The sequence below is a fragment of the Gloeophyllum trabeum genome, assembly GCF_000344685.1.
Source record: "Gloeophyllum trabeum ATCC 11539 unplaced genomic scaffold GLOTRscaffold_00001, whole genome shotgun sequence".
Lineage (NCBI taxonomy): Eukaryota > Fungi > Basidiomycota > Agaricomycetes > Gloeophyllales > Gloeophyllaceae > Gloeophyllum > Gloeophyllum trabeum.
This window is the reverse complement of record NW_006920410.1, coordinates 1,048,380-1,067,533: the sequence shown is the minus strand read 5'-3', so window position 1 is coordinate 1,067,533 and position 19,154 is coordinate 1,048,380. Positions and strand designations below refer to the sequence as shown.

The 19,154-nt window shown below is 52.5% G+C and overlaps 9 protein-coding genes across 9 annotated transcripts; 5 read left to right on the top strand and 4 right to left on the bottom strand.

Annotated features, from left to right (window-relative positions):
* Window positions 1-821: 821 nt before the first annotated feature.
* On the bottom strand, window positions 822-2,130 carry GLOTRDRAFT_134989 (mannose 6-phosphate receptor domain-containing protein; the record flags this gene model as incomplete). Its single annotated transcript, XM_007862535.1, has 6 exons — window positions 822-1,311; window positions 1,362-1,423; window positions 1,476-1,537; window positions 1,596-1,735; window positions 1,791-1,940; window positions 1,997-2,130. The coding sequence occupies 6 exons, from the start codon at window positions 2,128-2,130 to the stop codon at window positions 933-935; spliced, it is 927 nt and encodes a 308-aa protein (XP_007860726.1). The 3' UTR covers window positions 822-932.
* Window positions 2,131-2,305: 175 nt separating this feature from the next.
* Window positions 2,306-4,431, top strand: GLOTRDRAFT_30731 (uncharacterized protein; the record flags this gene model as incomplete). Its single annotated transcript, XM_007862022.1, has 10 exons — window positions 2,306-2,555; window positions 2,662-2,759; window positions 2,818-2,917; window positions 2,968-3,081; window positions 3,133-3,524; window positions 3,574-3,672; window positions 3,731-3,841; window positions 3,898-3,986; window positions 4,062-4,155; window positions 4,264-4,431. The coding sequence occupies 10 exons, from the start codon at window positions 2,306-2,308 to the stop codon at window positions 4,429-4,431; spliced, it is 1,515 nt and encodes a 504-aa protein (XP_007860213.1).
* A 169-nt stretch (window positions 4,432-4,600) lies between these two features.
* Window positions 4,601-5,713, bottom strand: GLOTRDRAFT_124031 (NGG1p interacting factor 3; the record flags this gene model as incomplete). The annotated part of the gene is made up of 6 exons (XM_007862534.1): window positions 4,601-4,780; window positions 4,834-4,961; window positions 5,021-5,391; window positions 5,449-5,494; window positions 5,548-5,563; window positions 5,618-5,713. The coding sequence occupies 6 exons, from the start codon at window positions 5,711-5,713 to the stop codon at window positions 4,601-4,603; spliced, it is 837 nt and encodes a 278-aa protein (XP_007860725.1).
* Window positions 5,714-5,967: 254 nt separating this feature from the next.
* On the top strand, window positions 5,968-6,508 carry GLOTRDRAFT_124030 (glutaredoxin; the record flags this gene model as incomplete). The annotated part of the gene is made up of 5 exons (XM_007862533.1): window positions 5,968-5,991; window positions 6,054-6,169; window positions 6,230-6,315; window positions 6,378-6,395; window positions 6,447-6,508. 5 exons carry the CDS (start codon window positions 5,968-5,970, stop codon window positions 6,506-6,508), a joined length of 306 nt encoding a protein of 101 aa, XP_007860724.1.
* Window positions 6,509-6,787: 279 nt separating this feature from the next.
* Window positions 6,788-7,687, top strand: GLOTRDRAFT_108875 (dolichol-phosphate mannosyltransferase subunit 3). Its single transcript, XM_007862532.1, has 4 exons — window positions 6,788-6,954; window positions 7,009-7,116; window positions 7,254-7,610; window positions 7,668-7,687. Exons 1-3 carry the CDS (start codon window positions 6,829-6,831, stop codon window positions 7,305-7,307), a joined length of 288 nt encoding a protein of 95 aa, XP_007860723.1. The 5' UTR covers window positions 6,788-6,828; the 3' UTR covers window positions 7,308-7,610; window positions 7,668-7,687.
* On the bottom strand, window positions 7,354-8,334 carry GLOTRDRAFT_134986 (uncharacterized protein; the record flags this gene model as incomplete). The annotated part of the gene is made up of 5 exons (XM_007862531.1): window positions 8,248-8,334; window positions 8,082-8,192; window positions 7,668-8,015; window positions 7,474-7,610; window positions 7,354-7,423 (listed from the first exon to the last, which is right to left on the bottom strand). Exons 1-5 carry the CDS (start codon window positions 8,296-8,298, stop codon window positions 7,354-7,356), a joined length of 717 nt encoding a protein of 238 aa, XP_007860722.1. The 5' UTR covers window positions 8,299-8,334.
* Window positions 8,335-8,473: 139 nt separating this feature from the next.
* On the top strand, window positions 8,474-12,554 carry GLOTRDRAFT_67734 (coatomer protein). The gene is made up of 20 exons (XM_007862530.1): window positions 8,474-8,687; window positions 8,749-8,888; window positions 8,950-8,971; window positions 9,025-9,426; window positions 9,482-9,593; window positions 9,659-9,806; window positions 9,855-9,984; window positions 10,046-10,194; window positions 10,254-10,654; window positions 10,716-10,837; window positions 10,893-11,087; window positions 11,142-11,255; window positions 11,309-11,396; window positions 11,456-11,518; window positions 11,574-11,719; window positions 11,771-11,911; window positions 11,966-12,027; window positions 12,079-12,203; window positions 12,253-12,372; window positions 12,426-12,554. The coding sequence occupies exons 1-20, from the start codon at window positions 8,526-8,528 to the stop codon at window positions 12,455-12,457; spliced, it is 2,874 nt and encodes a 957-aa protein (XP_007860721.1). The 5' UTR covers window positions 8,474-8,525; the 3' UTR covers window positions 12,458-12,554.
* A 1,229-nt stretch (window positions 12,555-13,783) lies between these two features.
* On the top strand, window positions 13,784-16,243 carry GLOTRDRAFT_31010 (uncharacterized protein; the record flags this gene model as incomplete). The annotated part of the gene is made up of 2 exons (XM_007862038.1): window positions 13,784-13,981; window positions 14,498-16,243. 2 exons carry the CDS (start codon window positions 13,784-13,786, stop codon window positions 16,241-16,243), a joined length of 1,944 nt encoding a protein of 647 aa, XP_007860229.1.
* On the bottom strand, window positions 16,105-18,318 carry GLOTRDRAFT_118605 (DNA ligase/mRNA capping enzyme; the record flags this gene model as incomplete). The annotated part of the gene is made up of 13 exons (XM_007862529.1): window positions 16,105-16,445; window positions 16,496-16,605; window positions 16,655-16,756; window positions 16,814-16,856; window positions 16,917-17,125; window positions 17,190-17,276; window positions 17,328-17,359; window positions 17,413-17,486; window positions 17,542-17,900; window positions 17,970-17,984; window positions 18,053-18,062; window positions 18,132-18,176; window positions 18,227-18,318. 13 exons carry the CDS (start codon window positions 18,316-18,318, stop codon window positions 16,349-16,351), a joined length of 1,275 nt encoding a protein of 424 aa, XP_007860720.1. The 3' UTR covers window positions 16,105-16,348.
* Between the last annotated feature and the right edge of the window lie 836 nt (window positions 18,319-19,154).

Genomic DNA, 19,154 nt, shown 5'->3' with positions numbered 1-19,154 from the left:
GCGAGGAAACGGACCCGCTCTCCCCAGGCTTGCGAATGAGCATTTCAGTACGTACGGTCACTTATGGGATTTGACCAGGCATGGGTGGTTGGGGGGGGGGGGGGGGTTCTATTCGCCCAGATACCTTGTTGACCTATGTGAGGTCGGACTCTCTTCCTTTGACGCCATTCCTGGACAATGGTGATCAGTGGCCCGACACCGTACGCAGGTCGGAATAGCAGAAGTCGGAATGCAAGCTCGTTAACACTTTCAACCGTTCAACAGTCATGGGAGGCTCAGCCCCAGTTGGAGTAGGTTATAGGTACCATCCCTTGACCTTGTATTAGCATCCGAATGCATATTGATGACTTACGATAGAAGATGCTCTCCCGGGAGCACAAGAAGCGGGTGATGTCTCACTCCTCCTCGATAAGCTCAAAAGCAACCGACGCTCGTGTAGATGACTGAACTGAAAGTTTAACTCGCATCACGGATAGCTTATTTGATCTGCGAGGGGGACTGTTGGATCCCGACCTGTCCCGAGACCTGCCTGACTTCGGAGGCTGGTTCACCACGCACAAACAGCTGAATCCCAAGAGCAAGATCGTGAATGCAACGCTGAGGATTCGGCGACCTCGGCGGCATCAGCATTTGGATGCCGGCATGCTGCGGAAGGTCGGAGACGTGTTATCCTGCGTTGCTCGCTCTCCTGAGTGTCCATAAGATTCACCGGAACGCCGGACAGTACAAACCTGGAAAGGATAGACTGACAACGCCGAGGTGAATAAGACAAGGCCGGGTGAAAGGTAGTTGTACAAACAAAGAGACGAATGGAGCCGCACCGATGCCCGAGTATTGATGTATGAAGCACGAAATCTTCCTCCACAGCACACGTTCATTATCACGGAACACAAAGCTAGACAATAAGCTTAACGGGATACACGTTTCATGTCCTACGCACGCTCTGTCGGTTGCTTCGGCGCATGGTCCGCCCTCACATCTGCATCAGTTTGAGTGTCATCATCTTCATCTCCGTGTAGCATCCCTTGCCGCTCTTCATCAGAGGCTGCCAGCCGTTCGTATCCCGCCGAAGGTCTACCTCCGTTCCTCGGTCCGGCGTTCCACGCGCTGTGCTGGTGGTTGAAAGAGTTCGGACCGGAGTAGGGTGCTGGTCGAGGCAGGACTAGGTCCGTAACCTTGCTGCAGAGTTCCAAAGTATCCGTGAGGGAAAAGAACGATATGCGGGGGACCTGATCGAAACCGCGGAGATTGAGAACGAAGCGGCGATACAACGTCCCGGCCACGAGGTATCCCATCATAAGAATCAACGCTCTGAAGTTTATACGTTAGAAGGCTGCGGAATGGGGCAGCAATATCCCTACATCGTCCCGAGGATTACTACGACGCCGCCGGAGCCGTTGGGCTCGTTCGTTTGGCAGGCATACTGCGGGAATCTGTGAGTGCCCGGACGAAAAATGTGCAAGTATAGCTCTTACATGACTGCGCCATTCGAAAAAGAATGAACAGCCAGGAAGTTCAGCGATAAGTTGCGGCTGTCCTGGCAAAGGGCAAATGCTAATGATATTTCCGTACGAACCCCCGGGAGAACCTCATACCAGCTTCAAAGACGAATGTATCACATATGAATCTTATAACAGAGGCGGCACGTAATTGGGGTATACTTGGGCATGGCGATCCGTTAGTCAAGTATAAAAGTGGATGGCCGTCGTGAACGGCTAGGGTAGTGTTCACTGATCTGGTGCGCTTCGCGTCAGTGAGATATGAGTCCCGCGTGGAGCAAACATATATACCCTAGCGAAAGATCGCCTCGCTCTTCCTTGGTTCTCCTGAAGACCGCAACGTTCTGTTCATCCTCGATAGCCCAGGTCTCGGTAGTAACGCTCCGACAGACGTTCATGTAGTATTCAGAGCCATCTGGAGCTTTATACACGTAGTCCTTACTGTCGGAATCATTGAACAGTTTAGTCGTGCTTTGTAGCTTTGTGAGAGCATTTACCTTGATGAGAGCCGACTGAGGTCATAGTACCTGCCTCCGTCGTGGTAAGTGCAAGGCTTCTCGTCCCCGCGTACGGTGTACGGAAGACATAAGACCGCCAGCAGAAACAGGTTCAATAGCGGTGAACGTGCCATCCTATAAGACAAGTGTCATAGCCGCGCACGACTGCAATGGACAGCCATGTCGAACTCGTATACTTAGAAGACAGCGTCAAGTAACGTGAGAATCCCGATTGGCCGATCGTTTGACCGGCCGTCCTCCGGAGCCCTCCGCTCGACGTCAGGCAAACCGTCTTCGTCGTCGACCGCCATGGCCTCCGCACTCCTCCGTCGTCAGCTAGGGCGGTCAACCCGTAACATTGCCAGGCGTCATATCTCGACGACTAGCCCGGTTCTCGCGACTACGACCAGCTCTGGTGCAGATACTTCGGGGGTTCCAGCTGGAGGGACTAAAGATGTGTTCAGCTCGCATACAGTGGAGGACTTGCACGGTATGCCCGCGCACGAGATCCTGAAAGAGACGGGTTCAAGAACAGAGAGACAGATGAGGCATTTTACTGGTGCGTAGCTGTCCTCGTTGCGTCGTGTTTGATGCTGAGACGGGTTGCGGTGGATTCTTCTAGTGAATATGGGGTAAGTACAGGTCTTTGGCACGAAGTATTATAGTACAAACTTGCGTGAATAGCCCCCAGCACCCAGCCGCTCACGGCGTGCTCCGTTTGATCCTTGAGTTGAATGGAGAAGAGATTCTTCGTGCAGACCCGGTGGGTAATTCTGTCTCCTCGTCGGCTCAGTTCCAATTTACACGGAGTATCCGTATAGCATGTCGGTTTGCTTCACCGCGGGACGGAGAAACTTATTGAGTACAAGACTTACATTCAAGCTTTACCATATTTCGATCGCTTAGACTATGTATCGATGAGTGCGTATGTATCATTGCATTCTACGCGTCTCGCTCAAATCTTGCTTCAGTGACGAACGAACTTTGTTATTCCTTGGCTGTGGAGAAGCTCCTGAACATCGAAGTTCCTGAGCGTGCAAAGTGGATTCGTACTATGTTCGGGGAGATCACTCGAATCCTGAACCGTACGTCTTTCGATTGAGTTGTCAGAGCGGCAGTTTACCGGACCGGCCTAGATTTGATGGCTGTCCTTTCGCATGCCATGGACGTCGGTGCACTGACGCCTTTCCTGTGGGGTTTTGAGGAGCGTGAAAAGCTCATGGAGTTCTACGAGCGTGTGTCTGGTGCTCGTCTGCATGCTGCATACGTCCGCCCAGGCGGTGTCGCGTTTGATATTCCGCATGGACTTCTGAATGACATCTTCCAATGGGCCACCCAGTTTGGCTCTCGTGTCGATGAAATCGAGGAAGTCATCACCGGAAACCGAATCTGGAAGGAGCGCACAATCGGCATCGGCAAGGTCACCGCCAAACAGGCCATGGATTACAGCTTTTCTGGTGTCATGCTTCGAGGAAGCGGAGTTCCGTGGGATTTGAGGAAGGTCGCGCCGTACGACAAGTACGATGAGGTGCGTGCTGATTGGATTCGTGTTGGTCGCTTATTCACTGGTTTATTAGGTTGAGTTTGATGTGCCCGTCGGCAAGAACGGCGACTGCTATGATCGCTACCTCTGTCGCGTCCAGGAATTCCGAGAGAGTTTGCGTATTATTCACCAGGTTAGCATACAAATGTCTCTCTTGCTTAGTTGCCCTAATGCAGACAGCTTTGTTGTAGTGTCTGAACAAAATGCCGACCGGTGCTATCAAGGTTGACGACCATAAGCTTGTACCCCCTCCTCGGGCCATGATGAAGGAGAGTATGGAGTCCCTTATCCACCATTTCAAGGTAACAAGTGCTCCTTGCCACTGCATGTAATTTTGTATTGACGATGTCGGCTGTAGCTTTTCAGCGAAGGCTACTCCGTGCCACCCGGTGAGACGTACTCTGCCATCGAAGCTCCGAAAGGAGAGATGGGTGTTTACCTCGTCTCGTGCGTATTTCCCAGCGTCTGTGCAGCTCCTGGACTCGTACTAATATGTGTTTATGTCGGCCTTGCGATCTAAAGGGACGGCACGAATCGTCCGTACCGGTGTAGTATCCGTGCCCCCGGTTTCGCTCATTTGGCTGGTGCGGATATGATGATGCGGAGTAAGTTTTGTGTCCAAGTATCTTCCGGCCCGAGGCTAACATCATCGTTTCGTAGACGTGAGGCAAGCTAACCCTCCATAAGAGCTAGTACTGATTGATTCCCCCTTTGGCCTTTTTAGCACTACATCGCCGATGCTGTCGCTATCATTGGAACTATGGTAAGTCGTCGTTATTATCGTCGCCCTGCAGGGTTTACTGAGTGCTGCATCAGGATCTCGTGTTCGGGTAAGTGGCTTTCCATAGCGGATCTTGCGGATAATGATATCTTCCTGGAACATGTGTACTGACCTGACTTATCCTATAGTGAGGTTGACCGTTAGAGCTGTTTCCGGTTCAAAAGATGTATCCATGGTTCGTGTACCCTAATTAACACGATCTTAATTATCGGAATCATCATTTGAAACGCCCGCTGAGATATTGTAGCGGTTCATGGAGACTGAATGCCGGTGCATGCTTTCAGACGATGTCCACGGGGTGTCTGTCTGCTTTACTAACAACGATATCCATTTTCAGCTCTGAGACGAGTTCAGTTTCCTCCAGCTTGCCTTTGAGCGTCGGCAGGAAGCCGCGCTCCGTGTTCGTGTGTCCACAGAGGATGACGTACTTCCCTGCGCTGATAGCAGCAAGGACCTCATGCTGCAGGATTATCTTCAATCGTTGTAGAGGGCAAGAGAGTACAAGAAACCCACGTGAGACATTTCACCTGTGTAATACACATCCGCATCTGACCCCAGGAGGATGGATGCCCCAGAGCCGGCGCAGATAGCGACAGAGCTGACCTTTGATGATGGCCGTGAATACGGATAGGCGACCTGAACTATATAGCCAACGGAAACCTGAGCAACTGCAGAGACATGACCGGAGTTATAGACCTACTTTGCGTTAACCCCAAGTTTCTCTTCACCTGTTCCACCAAGGCACTGAATTCAACCCCTTCGCCGAGCGGGACTATACGCCCCACCGCTCCCCCGTCCTTCATGTCCCCTATCGGTTTGACTTCATACTTATCACTGGTCATGACCCCTATCAGGCCCATCGCAAGCCAGTCGTTGATCCCCAAATGCACGCTGTCAAGGGCTGTGTGGGGGGAATACACGGATATACCCGCAGCAGCAAGGCGAAGCAGGGAAGCCTGCGTCGGGGTAGCCAGGGTCATCGACTTTACGGGCCTGAACAGCGTTGGGTGATAAGATATAATGCACGCTGTTTTGGACGCGAGTGCTTCTTCGACGACGGGTGGTGTGACGCTGTGCACTCAAGGCATCAATTCAGAGAGTGAACTCGTCCGAGTCAGACTACCGTACTCGATGGTGAGCATCACTTGATTCCCTGCACGCTGGAAAGGTGCCTCTGGAAGACATCCGATTCAGTAAGGTAGAAGGGACTGTCTTCGATGGTCGAACCTAGCAATAGCCCGACCTGATATTCTTAGTATGAGCTAACTTATCGATTGACGCGCTGGATAGGACAGACGTTATCCCAGGACTCCGCTAGACGCAATGGAGCAATCCGCTCCATACAGCGGCAAACCGTCTTCACCAACGTCGACGAAGCTGCTGAAAATGACATGCTATAGGGCCTACTGGACGAGAGAAGGTCGGAAAGAGCTGCTGTTTCGAAAAGCGCGTCGCGATCGGCTTCGGTTGCACGCCCGATCCCTCTGGTCACGTGGATATGACGAGCTCAAGAGTCTCCGTAAGAGAGTCAGCCAGCCACCGATGCTTTCCAGCATATATAGAGCGGTCGCAAGCCGTATCCCCCCATCAGTCAATCTGTATTCCACTGCATCTTCATCCAACCCCTCAACATACCAGCGTAGAGTCATGGCGGTCAAAGACCTTGTCGAGGTGCGCAGATCCTTTCGCGTGTCGGTCTGCTTTACTGACGGGTACGACGCCGTTATCGATAGACTACAATCAACGACAACACGATTGCCATCTTTTCCAAGTCTTACTGCCCATACTGCAAGCGTGCAAAGGCTCTTATTACTTCCAAGTTCCCAAACGTCCCTACGAAGATCTACGAGTGCGTACCTGGCGATATGCATGCCCTGAACGCGCTCTTATCGTCTCCCCGTTTATCCAGGCTCGACGAGATGTCTGAGGGCTCGGACATTCAGGATTACCTGACCGAGAAGACGGGCCAGAGAACCGTGCCTAATATTTTCATCAGTACGCATTCCAGGCCTTCGTCTGGTGTTCAGTCTCTGACGTGCGCATTTTTTTCTCTCTAGACAAGAAGCATGTCGGAGGTATGCATTTCAATGACTTGATAGGCGTCTTACCTTACTCATCGTTACCAGGATGCGATGCCGTGACTGCTCTGGATAGCCAGGGCCAGTTGGCCAAACTTGTCGGCGTGTAAGCACGTAGACTTCACCTGGCCGCGTTGCGTTTACGCGGGGTTCATATTGTATATAGGTCTGTGTCACGTCTGTAGACGAGTAGCGCATGTAACAGCAGTTGATTATAAACTTTACCGATGTATTCTCGGGCCTCAGGCCTTGGGATTCATAACTCGAATTATTCCCCTTCCCGAGCCACAATCGCAAGCAAACCGCGTGGGAGATCCGGCTTTCTACTGGTTTGCCGTAACATCACGTCCAAATCCGCCACCTCAACCTCAGCTGCTCTCCTTACACCTGCAGCACTGGAGGACACTTACCATCGTCTGTCTCTACCGTCATGACCCGAGCAACGCGTTTCTTCGCACTCTCACTAATTCTTGTCACGACATACCTCCTGGCATTTTTCTCCATTGTTCCCGTGCCGTTCTTCGAGGAGTCGGTAACCGAGCAGATCCTTCCAGTGGTCAGTACATACCGGTGGCGTGAGTGAGATATACTAAGCTACTCTGCCATAAAGCTGCCCTGGTGGTTATTGGTTTCATTCGGGTCATATTCATTGTGGTCACTTGGCTGGGGACTATGGACGTTCAGAGACTGTCCAGACGCGTACGAGGAGCTACTCAAGGTGCGTCCAACATCGCAGTCATGTCCTAGTCCTGGTGACTTACCGCCAGAACATTTGCTATCTACATCGGTGTTGCAAAATCAAACTCACATCGCCGCACTGCCCACCAACCTACTTGAACTGGCCCGACTATCCAGGAAATCACCATGGCCAAAGATGACCTACGTTCTAAAGGCGTACCAGTCGATTGATGTCGTGGATCGAATCCGACTCCCTGTGGCGATATTTCGATCATCTTTATCCGACAGCTGCATGGGGCTGGAAGAGACCAGCATACTCCGACAGATGAGAGGAGTACGACTGAGCACTACCGAAATATCAACCAGTTGGCAGGCCAAGAGTTGCTCGCTAATATACCAGGTGTAATGGGAGTTAGGAGAATCACGTAGGAAAAGGGCATGTATGCTTACGATTTGGTTAATCGGATCTCGCTCGTGCGGCGGTAGCGCCCTAATGGTCTCCGGAGTCATCGTAATAATACGCGTTATCATGGCCTTGATATCAGAAAGTATTATCGGTATAGCCCAGAATAGTGAAGAACTTCAACGTACCCTTTGTTGCTCAGGCATCGCTGCTAGAGCATCCGCTGTGATTGCGGGGGCTGGCGCAGGGGCCGGGGCTGGCGCGGCCGGATATCCTGGTAAAGGTGGAGGGCCCCCCAAACCACCGGGGGCGCCATACGTGTTGGTGGGAGGCGCACCATGGTACGGAGGATAGGCCGAGGACGGGGGCGGCTGAAAGCTTGCCGGAGGAACAGGCACGTTCGGAGGAGTGGCAGTGCGGTACTGAGACGACGCTGCTACATGAGGCGGAATTGCTGAAGGCGGTACAGCAGCTGTGCCTGGGACAGACGGCGCCGCTGGCTGACCTGTAGCTGGGATGTAGGATGCGAGGGTTTTCTGGGCGTAAAGTCCGAACACCATTGATCTTCGATAGTCCAGGTATGGCCAGAGCTTATGGCGTACCTGAAGTGCCTCCAGATTTATGGCATTCATCTTGACCATGAGACTAATCAAGAGGTATGATAGCTGCGGCTGAGCATTGAGGACCTGGCGGGCTTGTTCTGGAGTAGTTTTCTTGGGAGGAAGCACTGAGATAAATCACAGCCTTTGATACATAGTGAAGCCTTACCCTCAGTTGCAATAGCAGCTCTATGAGCTGGTCGTCCTGTGCTTGGGACATGATGTAAACAAGTGCTTTACCATAGAGTGCTTGGCAAGTTCCGCCACCGCTCTGAGGACACACGGTTCACGAAGTCCACCGCTGAACCAATATTTCCACGCACCGCATTTCCGGAAATGGTAACAGTGTATGTCGTGTCCATGTCCGCTGCCTGGAATCTCCAAAGTCCGGCTCGCTGGCCGTCGCGTCCTGAACGTCTCTACTGGGCTGTATCCTAGCTTTCCCCCATGTCGGCAGCGGACTCAACATGCTACACGATTGTCAGCGACGATCATGCAGAGTCTCCTACGACACAGGAGCTTCGCACCGCGTTGCAGAAGGGTTCAGATGAAGTGAAGCTGGATACTCTAAGGAGGATTATAGTGTCCACCATTAATGGGAATCCTCAGGTGTGCCCGTATTTACTATGTGTGCCTTAGCGAACACTAAGCTCGGTGATGTGACGGGTAGCCGCAACTATTGATGCCTGTAATCCAATATGTTATGCCCTCGAAGAATAAGCAGCTGAAGAAGCTATTGCACTTCTACTGGGAAGTCTGCCCCAAATATGACGACGAGGGGAAGCTCAAGCAAGAGATGATCTTGGTGGTGTACGTCTAGTACTGTTTGTACCGTATAAGACAGCCAAGCTGAGCTATGACATGAACTCAGTAACGCCATCCGGAATGACCTTGTGAGTTTCTGAGTTTCCTAACTTATCACGGCTCACGTTCAAACATATTTCAGCAACATCCGAACGAGTACATCCGGGGGTCAACTCTTCGCTTCCTACAAAAGATCTCGAAAGACGCCGAATTGCTAGAACCCCTCATCCCCACTTGCCGCGCCTGTCTTGAGCACCGTCACTCTTACGTCCGCAAGAATGCTGTATTCGCCGTCTACACCATATACCGCTCATTTGAACACCTCATTCCTGATGCCCCCGAGCTGATCCAGACGTTCCTCGCCGCGGAGTCGGACGCGACGTGCAAGAGGAATGCATTTGTGTTCCTGGCGAACTGCGCGATGGACAAAGCCGTGCAATACATTTTACAGGTGTATGACCAGATTTCGACCTTGGACGAACTGCTACAGATGAGCGTGATTGAAGTCATTCGGTTGGATTGTAAGACGGATTCGACACATCGCGTGCGTATTTAGTTCCCTGCTCCTCTTGGATCGAGGGATTCTCAGAGCTGTTCAGTCACGGTGGATACGCTGCATATTCGAACTCGTCAACGCGTCTTCGCATACTGTAAGATACGAGGCTGCATCGACATTGACCACCCTGACACAAAACCCGGCAGCAGTCAAAGGTAAGTCGTTCGGAACTTTGCCACGCGGTCTTGCGTAGTTCACTAATGGTTTACAAACATGGAAGCTGCCGCCTCCTGCTTTATCAACCTTGCGGTCAAGGAATCCGACAACAACGTCAAACTGATCGTCCTGGACCGCCTGGATGCCTTGTACTCAAAACACGGGCACGTATTAGATGGTTTGGTCATGGATGTCATCCAGGTCTTATCAAGGTAAAGGGTTATTGTAGGATCGCATGCACAGCAGCTCATGTCCCGTAGCGCGGACATGGAAGTACGACGGAAGGCGATGAGCCTCGTATTACGCATGGTGTCAAGCCGGAACGTCGAGGAGGTCGTACTATTCCTGAAGAAGCAACTGCAGCGAACCCAGGAGCAGGACTTCGAGAAGGCACGTTACTGTTTTTCTTAAGAGATCGTCAGAGATCGTAATCTAATGTCATCACTATCAGAATTCGGAATACAGACAGCTCCTCATCCAGTCCATTCATGTATGCGCTATCAAGTTCTCAGAAGTTGCTGCCAGTGTTGTGCATGCGCTCATGGACTTCCTTGGGGACTCCAACAACCCGTCAGCGTTGGACGTCGTGGCCTTCGTCCGGTCTGTACATACAACAATATGTATTGTGGTCTTCACTCATAGCAGGATAACGTTTCTAGGGAGGTCGTCGAGAAGTTCCCCAGCCTGCGCCAGACCGTCTGTGAACGCCTCATCCAAACTCTCCCCGAGATGAAGTCTGCGAAAGTATTCCGGGGCGTTTTCTGGATATTGGGAGAGTATGTAGAGAATGTTCCTGGGATAACGGAGACCTTGCAGGGTATCCGACAAATTATCGGTGAAATCCCTATATTGTCGGCAGAGCAAAAGCTCATGGAGGAGACCGTTCCCGACGGGGAAACTGACGCTGCAAAGGAGAACGGAAAGCCGAATGGTACTGCTGTACCCAGTGGGAAGCCGAGAGTGCTGGCGGATGGGACGTACGCGACCGAGACGGCTTTTACGAGCACCAGCAGCTCGAAGTTGGAAGCCGTCAGGGCTGCAGCTAAGCCTCCTCTGCGAAGTAAGTCATGTCTTGTGCTGCCGCAGAAGCTACTGTAACCCATGCACCATGCTTCTCGTAGCACTTCTTCTGGGCGGCGACTTCTTCACTGGTGCCATCCTAGCTGCCGCACTTACCAAGTTAGTCATGCGATTCGACGAACTCTCGACAGACCGGAAGAGAGCAAACTCACTGAAAGCTGAGGTCAGGCTCCTATTTTTAACCAGACAGCATCATCTGATTATGGCATTATTACTAGGCTATGCTTATGATGACTTCCATTATCCGCGCGGGTCAATCGAAATTTGTGACGCACCCCATTGACGAGGACTCACTAGAGCGCATTCTAAACTGCATTCAAACTCTGAGTGAATTGGAGGAGAAACCACCTGTACACGAGATCTTCTTGCATGATACGCGGTCCGCATACAGCTACATGCTCACCGCTCAAGAGGTAGTATAGCTAGTCCCCGAGCAGTCCACGTGAAATTCTGATGTTCTGTTACAGAAGCGCGCCGCAGAGAAGAAAGCTGCAGAGACAACCAAGGAAGCTATCGTACAGGTGGACGACCTCTTGACTTTCAGGCAATTCTCAAAGAAGGCCGCGGACGATATCATAGACGTGTGTGCCATGGTTGAAATAAAGGGCCGCTCGATGCTGATCTATGCCCACAGTTCGATGAGGATATTAGCAAGGCTACAGGGTCCGGCGATCTTCAGGAAGACTTCATCTCCAACCTTAGCCGTATATCTCAGTTAACCGGTCTGTGACAGTCCTGGATTCATGATTCTTTGTTGCTATACTGATAAGCTTTAACGTAGGCTTCTCTGATCCTATATATGCTGAGGCGTATGTCAAGGTGCAAGGCTTCGATATTCTTCTTGGTAAGTCCCAGCGTGGACTACGCTGTGAGCTTATGCTTCATTGTGAATACCATAGATGTACTTTTGGTCAACCAGACCCCGAACACACTTCAAAACCTCTGCCTGGATTTCGCCACTCTAGGGGACCTAAAACTGGTAGAACGGCCATCAGTGTATACCATCGCACCGCACAGTTTCCAAAGCATAAAGGCGACCATCAAGGTAAGTGGGATGAATTCTGCGTGGTTGACTTGCTCTGACCTGTTGTATCAGGTCTCGTCAACAGAGACCGGTGTCATCTTTGGAAGTATACTATGGGAGGGCCCCAATATGTCGGAATCTTGCGTGATCTTGAACGACATCCATATCGACATCATGGATTACATTAAGCCCGCGTACTGCACGGAGGGTCAGGTATGTCGTCAATCCGACTTCATCCTAACTATCTCAATAATGCGTTTGCCGTAGTTCCGAGCTATGTGGACAGAGTTTGAATGGGAGAATCGGGTTAACGTCAACACGTCGATATCGTAAGTGCCCAGCTTCATGTACGGCTTGCTATGATAACTGTCGGCCTGCAGTGATCCACGAGAGTACCTGAAGCACATCATGCAGTCAACGAATATGTCATGCCTCACTCCGGAGGGTGCTATGTCTGGCGACTGTGGTTTCCTCTCGGCCAACATGTACGCTCGCAGCCTGTTCGGTAAGTTACTCGACCTCCATCCTATGCGGTATTCTCACCGCATCTGTAGGTGAGGATGCGCTGGCCAACCTCAGCGTCGAGACATGCGAAACCGGTCTTACGGGACATGTACGTATTCGCAGCAAAACGCAAGGAATTGCATTGTCGCTCGGTGATCGGATCACCATGGGTAAGTACCTGGTGATTAGCTATCTTGGGAACATAAACTCATGATCCCCATAGCTCAAAAGGATAACAAGCCTCCAGTCCCTTGATTATCCTAGTCATTCATTGTTGTTATCTCGGTGTATATAATTACGGACAGGAACTGTTTTCTAATGCACTTACATACGACCGCTGCACGGGTCCAGGGTGAATGTAACGTTCGACAGGGAATCTGGGCGAGAACGTTATGATATGCGCAAACGAGTGCGTTGAACGCCGCTCGAGCAATTGCAAGGGCCGCTCGCCACGATCTAGTGTTGTTGGCAGAATGCTGCCAGGCAGACGTCACATTTGTGCTACCTAGAAATTGCCATGGCAGATGGCAGAAATGAACGGAAGGGGTGGCAGATATACCACTATATATAACTTAACTGCCATACTTGGCTGTTTGGCCGGAGTTTTAATCCATCAATGACATCGCTAGTGGTCCAGAGACGTGGGCCAAGCATCTACGCCGGATACCTTGCGATGTTTTGAGGTCAAGGACGTCTCAGAGTTTGTCACGGCAATCACCGGAGTTGGGTGGCATGTCCAGCCACATGAGAGAACATGACAGACCAAGCTCGGACTATCTCCAAATGCCCTGAGGGGCATCAAATACCACAAGAGCTTGAGGAAATACCGGCAAACCCTATTAAATCATGTTTTTCCTCCTTGTAGTGAGCTCGAGGACATCTGCCACTCTTCTGCCACCTGGCAATTGCCATTCTGCCTGGCAGATGGCAGAAAGCCCTCCCCGGAATTCTGCCCACAGCACTACCACGATCCTTGACTCATCGTCAAGCTTCGAGCTTGGGCCTAACGGCCACTGGCAGCGAAAGTTGCTCATGGCTGTACATACACTCGTCGCAGTCCGCTGACAGCTTGGGTCCAACTTGGAACAGACACAATATGCCGAAGGCATCTGGCGAACCGCCTTATCGAGGACTCGGCACTGTTCCTTCCCAGGAACTTATATGTCCTGTCCTTACCAGAGACGATTAAATTGCGGTGATTATAGGGGCCATGATGGCCATGGTATAGCATGCCCTTTGACAGTTCCGAACCGTCAAAGGTTGTGTTTTATCCAGGAAGGCTATTCATTATGGTGCCTGGGTCTCGCAACCGGGGCAGCTTATTTAGCGATCATGAAGCCGCGACTCCTTACATATTCAAACAGCACCTCCCCTGATATTATAGAAGACGTCGACTCTCGTTGACCAGCCCAGACATCTCCCTGTTGGGCCTGCGCAGGTGAGTTGGAGAGTCATGAATCAAATAAGGAAAGCTGAAGTTCTCGTGGTCATGGCCTCCCGTGAAGCTATAACAGGATTTCAACTAGTACTATTGGCGCTGCATTAGGGAGGGACGTCACACAGACCTCCAATTGCTGCCTCATGAGCTATTACCATGGGACTATTCCAGGGTCACCGCCGGCCGTTCCCTGTCCTTCATTGCCGCCTCGCCATCCTTACCTTGCCAGGGGACCGCCTTCTCCTCCTCGAATCCCTCCCCGGCCCTCTGCTTCTCCTCATCCACCCGCGCACTCTAGGCCTCCGGTTCCGCCTCGCCCGACGGTTCCTCCGCGGCCTCCCGTACCCTCGCAGAGCCGGCCTACGGATGTTCTCGCACAACCTTCCAAGCCCCCCCAACATCATGCCCCGTCTCAGCCTCCCCACGCTGCTGAAGAGTTATCTAACCTTGCGGAGCATTTTGCTCAGTTGTATACAAGACCAGAGGACGAACCAGCACCTCCCCCTTACTCGCCGGACCCCCCTGAAGAACATGGATCACCCCCGCCCCTCCCCAATCGGCCCTGGTCCACCATGACTGACATCTGCCCCATCACTGTACCGGACCAGTCGACTGTGGTGTCGACTGCGTACCCTGGACCTGCCTTACTAACAGTAGCAGTGCACGAGGGAAGACGAAGTGCACGACCTCACGACACCGTAAGCACGGGTCCACGCGACGGCAGGCAGCATGATGGCACTTCCATGCCACGGCGGCAAAATGATAGTTTAAGCAGTTCGGGACCTGCCTCGGCGGGAAGAAGAAGTCCGCGTCCCTACTCCTCAGCAGCCACTCATGAGCCAGGAGAATCATCTCAGCGACCACCTCGAGATCAGGAACCTTCCCCTCCTGCTCGTCAATCTTCTCGGTCACGCAGAATATGCCCCAAAGGAATATACGTGGATTGGTGTACCTGGTATAACATTGACTCTGTACCGGGGTTCAACATTTGCGAAGAATGTTATACAAGCCATGTACAGCGAACAGCATTTGGGGATCGTTTCAAGCCACGCCCCGGGACACAGCCTGGGATGCTGACATGCTGCGACTTCAATCGCCCCCGGATGCTACAGGTCTGGGACGAGGCGGTGAGCGCGAGGAATCTCGATGTAGCTCTCTCATATATGGCACGGCGCGTCAAAATACCGGCGTGTCACGGTCTGCAAGGGGTGAAAGGAGGACAGGGGCTGAAGTGGTATTCAAATCATGATTTGGCGGAATTCGTCGCGTGCGAAGCCTGCTACGAAGATATCGTCTGTTCGACGTCTTTTGCCGCTTATTTCACACTCAATCTTCACCAGCATGCTCCTGGCGATACCTGGGTCTGTGATATTGCCCATCCATGTTTTGGAACAGCTCTCACGGAGTATTCAAGACAAGGGTACTGGCGCGGATTTGTGGATATCTGGAGGCTCCGGCAGAGTATTCCAGGTTGTCCGGGAGACGGCCTCCAGAGCGCGACCGCGAGGAAGTGGTTCAAACCCAGGTCGTACATTCCGGATGCATACGTCTGCGATGCATGCTATCATGACCACATCGTTTTCTCCGGATGGGCAGACCTTTTCGAACCGGTGCAGACGTCTTTCATGTCTCACGCTACTCAGCAATGGAAGTGCTGCCTGGCCATTAGCAAGATAAAGCTTACATGGGATGTCATGCTGGAAGAGAAGCTGCCGTTCCAAGTATGGTGGGAGGCCACCAGAGTCGTGGCGACAACTGCAGCATGCACGGCGGAAGGCGTTGAATATGACGGGTGGTATGTTCTTGCGGAGGGGTGTGAAAACTTCGATATATGCCCCGGCTGCTTCTACTGCTGGGTCCGTCCATGGCCATCGTTCGCCCAGAAGTTCAAGCTGCGGCGCTACCCGCCTGGGTCTGCCCGAATCTGCGACTTCACAGACGGTGCCCCTCGGGCTCGCGAGTTCAGGGTGAAGTTCGCTCGAGCCGTCGACATGGACGACTACTGCGTCTTCGCAGACTACGTCAAAGTCAAGGCGAACATGCCCATCTGTCGTGGGTCGACTGCAGTCACCAATTCCAGGTGGTGGGGCATCCCAGGGGCGTTCACCGCTTGCGAAGAATGCTACACCGACGTTGCCAAAGGTACTGCTTTGGACAACGAAATCACAGCGCGTGCCGAGTTTGTGGAGAAAGGATGCATGTGCGAGCTGTACTCCCCGCGGATGCGCGCACTCTGGAAGGAAGCGTGCGAGAAGCGCGATATCACGCTGTTCACCACGTTCGCGCAGCACCGTCGCCAGGTGTACGAGGCCACGGTGCCGCGCTGCCAGTTCATCGTCGCGTTGACGAAGGCGCGCGCGTCCATTAAGACCACGAATTTGATAGCGTCGTCGATGGTCATGGGCGGGGACAGAATCGTAGGGGCGAGCATGACCGGGCATCATGCGCATTACGGGAATTCGTCGGTGGGGTATGGGTGGAATACGATGGCGGGAGCGCATGCTGCGCAGCAGAGCCAAGCGGCTATGGGCATGTCGATTGTGAGCGGCGGAGAGATGATGGAGGTTGCGCAGTTGGAAGCTATGTGGAAGCAAGTAGAATGAAACACGACTATTTCCTCACAACAATATTTTGGTCAGTAGTCCACATATGAGTGTTTCAATATAGAGTGACATGTAGAGTAGGGTTCGGGTATCTTTGGAGCATCACTATGCACTCGTAGCATTCTTCACTATGCGTGAAGCCGGTACTTCAGCATCTTTGGGCTCAGATTTGTCAATAGCCTCCCCTATGAACGTCGGGAACCTTCCGAAAGTTGAGTCTCATTGTTACGTCGTTTGGAAAACAAATCATACCTAGGTACGCCGTCCTTGGTGAGCTCTTGGAAGCGATACGTGATGATCGCCCCGACTTTAGGCGGGCTCCGGCGCTGCTTGTCGCTCAGCCCGCTCCCAACGCTGAAGGCCTGTGGGGCCTGTGAGCGCGGTAGGGCATCGCTGCGGAGGACAACTGACCTTTCCCGAAGCCATCTTGCATTTGAGCGCGCCCGTGCTGCCTTTGTGCTTGCCCTTCCCGGGGACGTAGCCCGTCACGACAGCTTCAGCGTCGTAGAACGTCTGATATCGTGCGGAAGATCAATGCGAGCCTGAGCTTGAGCCAGGCAAAGTGCAAACCTTGATCTTGAGCAACGTGCTGGACCGATGTCCCTCATAAACCCTGCCACACGATACCCATCAGTCAACCACTGAATCTCGCACGGCACCGCGCAGCACTCACGACCCCGGCTCGCGGAGCATCAGCCCCTCCCCACCCTCCTTCTCGACCGCCTTGAGCCGGCGCAGGACGTGCTCGCGGCTCTCGGCCCGCTCGTGGTGCACGACGACGACCTCCTTACACGCGTGCGTCCCGCCCGCGCCGAAGGTGCGCGTGAGGTAAGCGATGCGGTCCTCGAAGGGCTGGGTGCCCATTGAAGGGACGTCGAAGACCTGTTACGAGGGGATTGGGTGGGTAAGGGAAGAGGGGAAGGGGAGGGACGAAAGGAGGACGGACCTGGAAGGTGATGTTCTCCCAGAGCTTGGAGTTGAGCGTTTTGACGATAGATACTGTGGCTTGGAACTCGCCCCGCCCGCCGAAGAGCTGCGCCGGTTCAATATCAATAGACACATCCAGGTGCTAGAGTGGACTGACTTCTCCATCCAGCGTAACATCCTTCGGCAATTCTGCGACACCTCGATCGTCACAGTTGGTACGCCAGGGGAGACGGAACGCTTACTATCGAGAAACCAGGAAGGTGGCGTGAACGGGTTACCGAGTCTGCTGAGCATGCGCTTGCCGTCATAGTACGCTCTACGTCACTATAAGCACGTCCGCTCGACACTCTCAAGGTGATATCAATATTCACCTGACGCCGTCCAATTTCTCAGAAATCCACCAGCCGGTGGGGTCAGGACCGTCCACGATATCCCACTTGTTCGCGAGGAGTAGTTTTGGGACCGTTTTCTTACCCCTGGTAGGAGCAGGCGGCGCGTCCTCATCCTCCTCTTCATCTTCATCATCGACGTTCTTCTGCTTCTTTCCCGGTTTCGCGTCATCGTCGCCGTCGCCGTCGGCCTTCTTACGCTTCTGTGCTGTTTTTCCTTTGCCAGAGGGTTTGGACACGTTCCCGTGAGGGTTCTTGAGCTGTAGACGCGCTTTTTCGTACGCCTCGCCGAGGAGGCTCTTGAGATGCTTGCAGGTGCGCGCGTTGACGGGGGCGCCGCCCTTGACACGTGCAGAAAGGTCACACATCTTGAGGGACAGTCGTTGGGAACGAGCAGGGAGACAACATACTTGATTCCTCCATGCCTAAGGTACGTACGTATGAGGGACATCGGGGCTAAGCGAGCAGAAAACTACGTCAAGACATTGCTTACCGGGCATGAACTGCCAGTGGCCGCAGCAGGACGCTTCAGAACGGGGAGAGGTGAACGTGAGGTAGCAAGTCAAACTAACCAATAGTAATGGTCGAAAGTCCTCTTTACTTTGTACTGTGAGTTGCTGGGGACGTATGGGTGGTTGAGGTATGGCCGCACACAAGGATAGCATACCTTGTCATCGACTTGACTTCGACCTCCTCCCCGTCAGCAAGCAGCTGCTTGGGCTTTACGCCGTTGATTTCTGCCAGTTCGTCCGTTGACATCGTCCAGTGTCACACCACCAGGAGACAGGAAAGACAAGTTAATGTCAACCACGCCAGCGCCTTTTATGAGGAAATGGGACAGGGGCACCGCACGACGGCAGCGAGGAGGATTGAAACCGGAGGCTGTGACTCAAAGTGGTCATCTCACGGAGCTCTGGGGCTCGAGTCAACCTGACACTGACAAGGCCAGAGCCAGATATCAAATTTATACCACAAATGAGCTCCTGTCATGTTGTGTTCTGCAAAGTCAAGTCCTCAAGTCTTCATGAAGTCGAAGCTGCATGCTCAGGCTGGTGCAGTGGTAGACAAGCTATTTATAGCACGCGTTATCTACAGGTGACGCGATCAAGTGCCTGGCTGATCGCAATCTCACACAAGAGCCTTCCGAAACTTTAGGGCGGGCCAGAATATCAAAATGAATGCTCAACCACCATATAAAGTTCAGGCTCAGTCAAATATGTGATACAGGATTTATTACACAGATACATCACTGAACTAGATAACATAAATTATATACTGAATGGTCTTTAAGTGAGCCAGAAATTCATTTGTAAATCCCAGATTCTATGCGACCCTGGGCCCAAATCATAATTTCAGAGCCAGAATCATACCCTGTGACCGGTCGGAATTCAGAATTTAACTTGGACCGGTTTTGCGCTATAAATAATAATTGCAGGGAGGTGTATAAATGTATTACCAAACATGTCTCTATATTATTAAACTACTAGTGCTTTGAAACGTTGGCGTGAATATTTTGTGTCAGACCGAACCAGAATCTAATCGGGCCGCCGGCGGGCCACTCGCAGCCCACTGATAAGATGAAGCATAGCCGCCGT

Excerpts from the sequence above, each read along its gene's own strand:
- GLOTRDRAFT_67734 (XM_007862530.1), top strand. The coding sequence starts at position 8,526 with ATGTCGGCAGCGGACTCAACATGCTACACGATTGTCAGCGACGATCAT. Across the intron at positions 8,972-9,024 it reads ACGCCATCCGGAATGACCTT|CAACATCCGAACGAGTACAT; the intron begins GTGAGTTTCTGA and ends AACATATTTCAG. Across the intron at positions 11,088-11,141 it reads ACATGCTCACCGCTCAAGAG|AAGCGCGCCGCAGAGAAGAA; the intron begins GTAGTATAGCTA and ends GTTCTGTTACAG.
- GLOTRDRAFT_108875 (XM_007862532.1), top strand. The coding sequence starts at position 6,829 with ATGACCCGAGCAACGCGTTTCTTCGCACTCTCACTAATTCTTGTCACG. Across the intron at positions 6,955-7,008 it reads CCGAGCAGATCCTTCCAGTG|CTGCCCTGGTGGTTATTGGT; the intron begins GTCAGTACATAC and ends TCTGCCATAAAG. Across the intron at positions 7,117-7,253 it reads CGTACGAGGAGCTACTCAAG|GAAATCACCATGGCCAAAGA; the intron begins GTGCGTCCAACA and ends CCGACTATCCAG.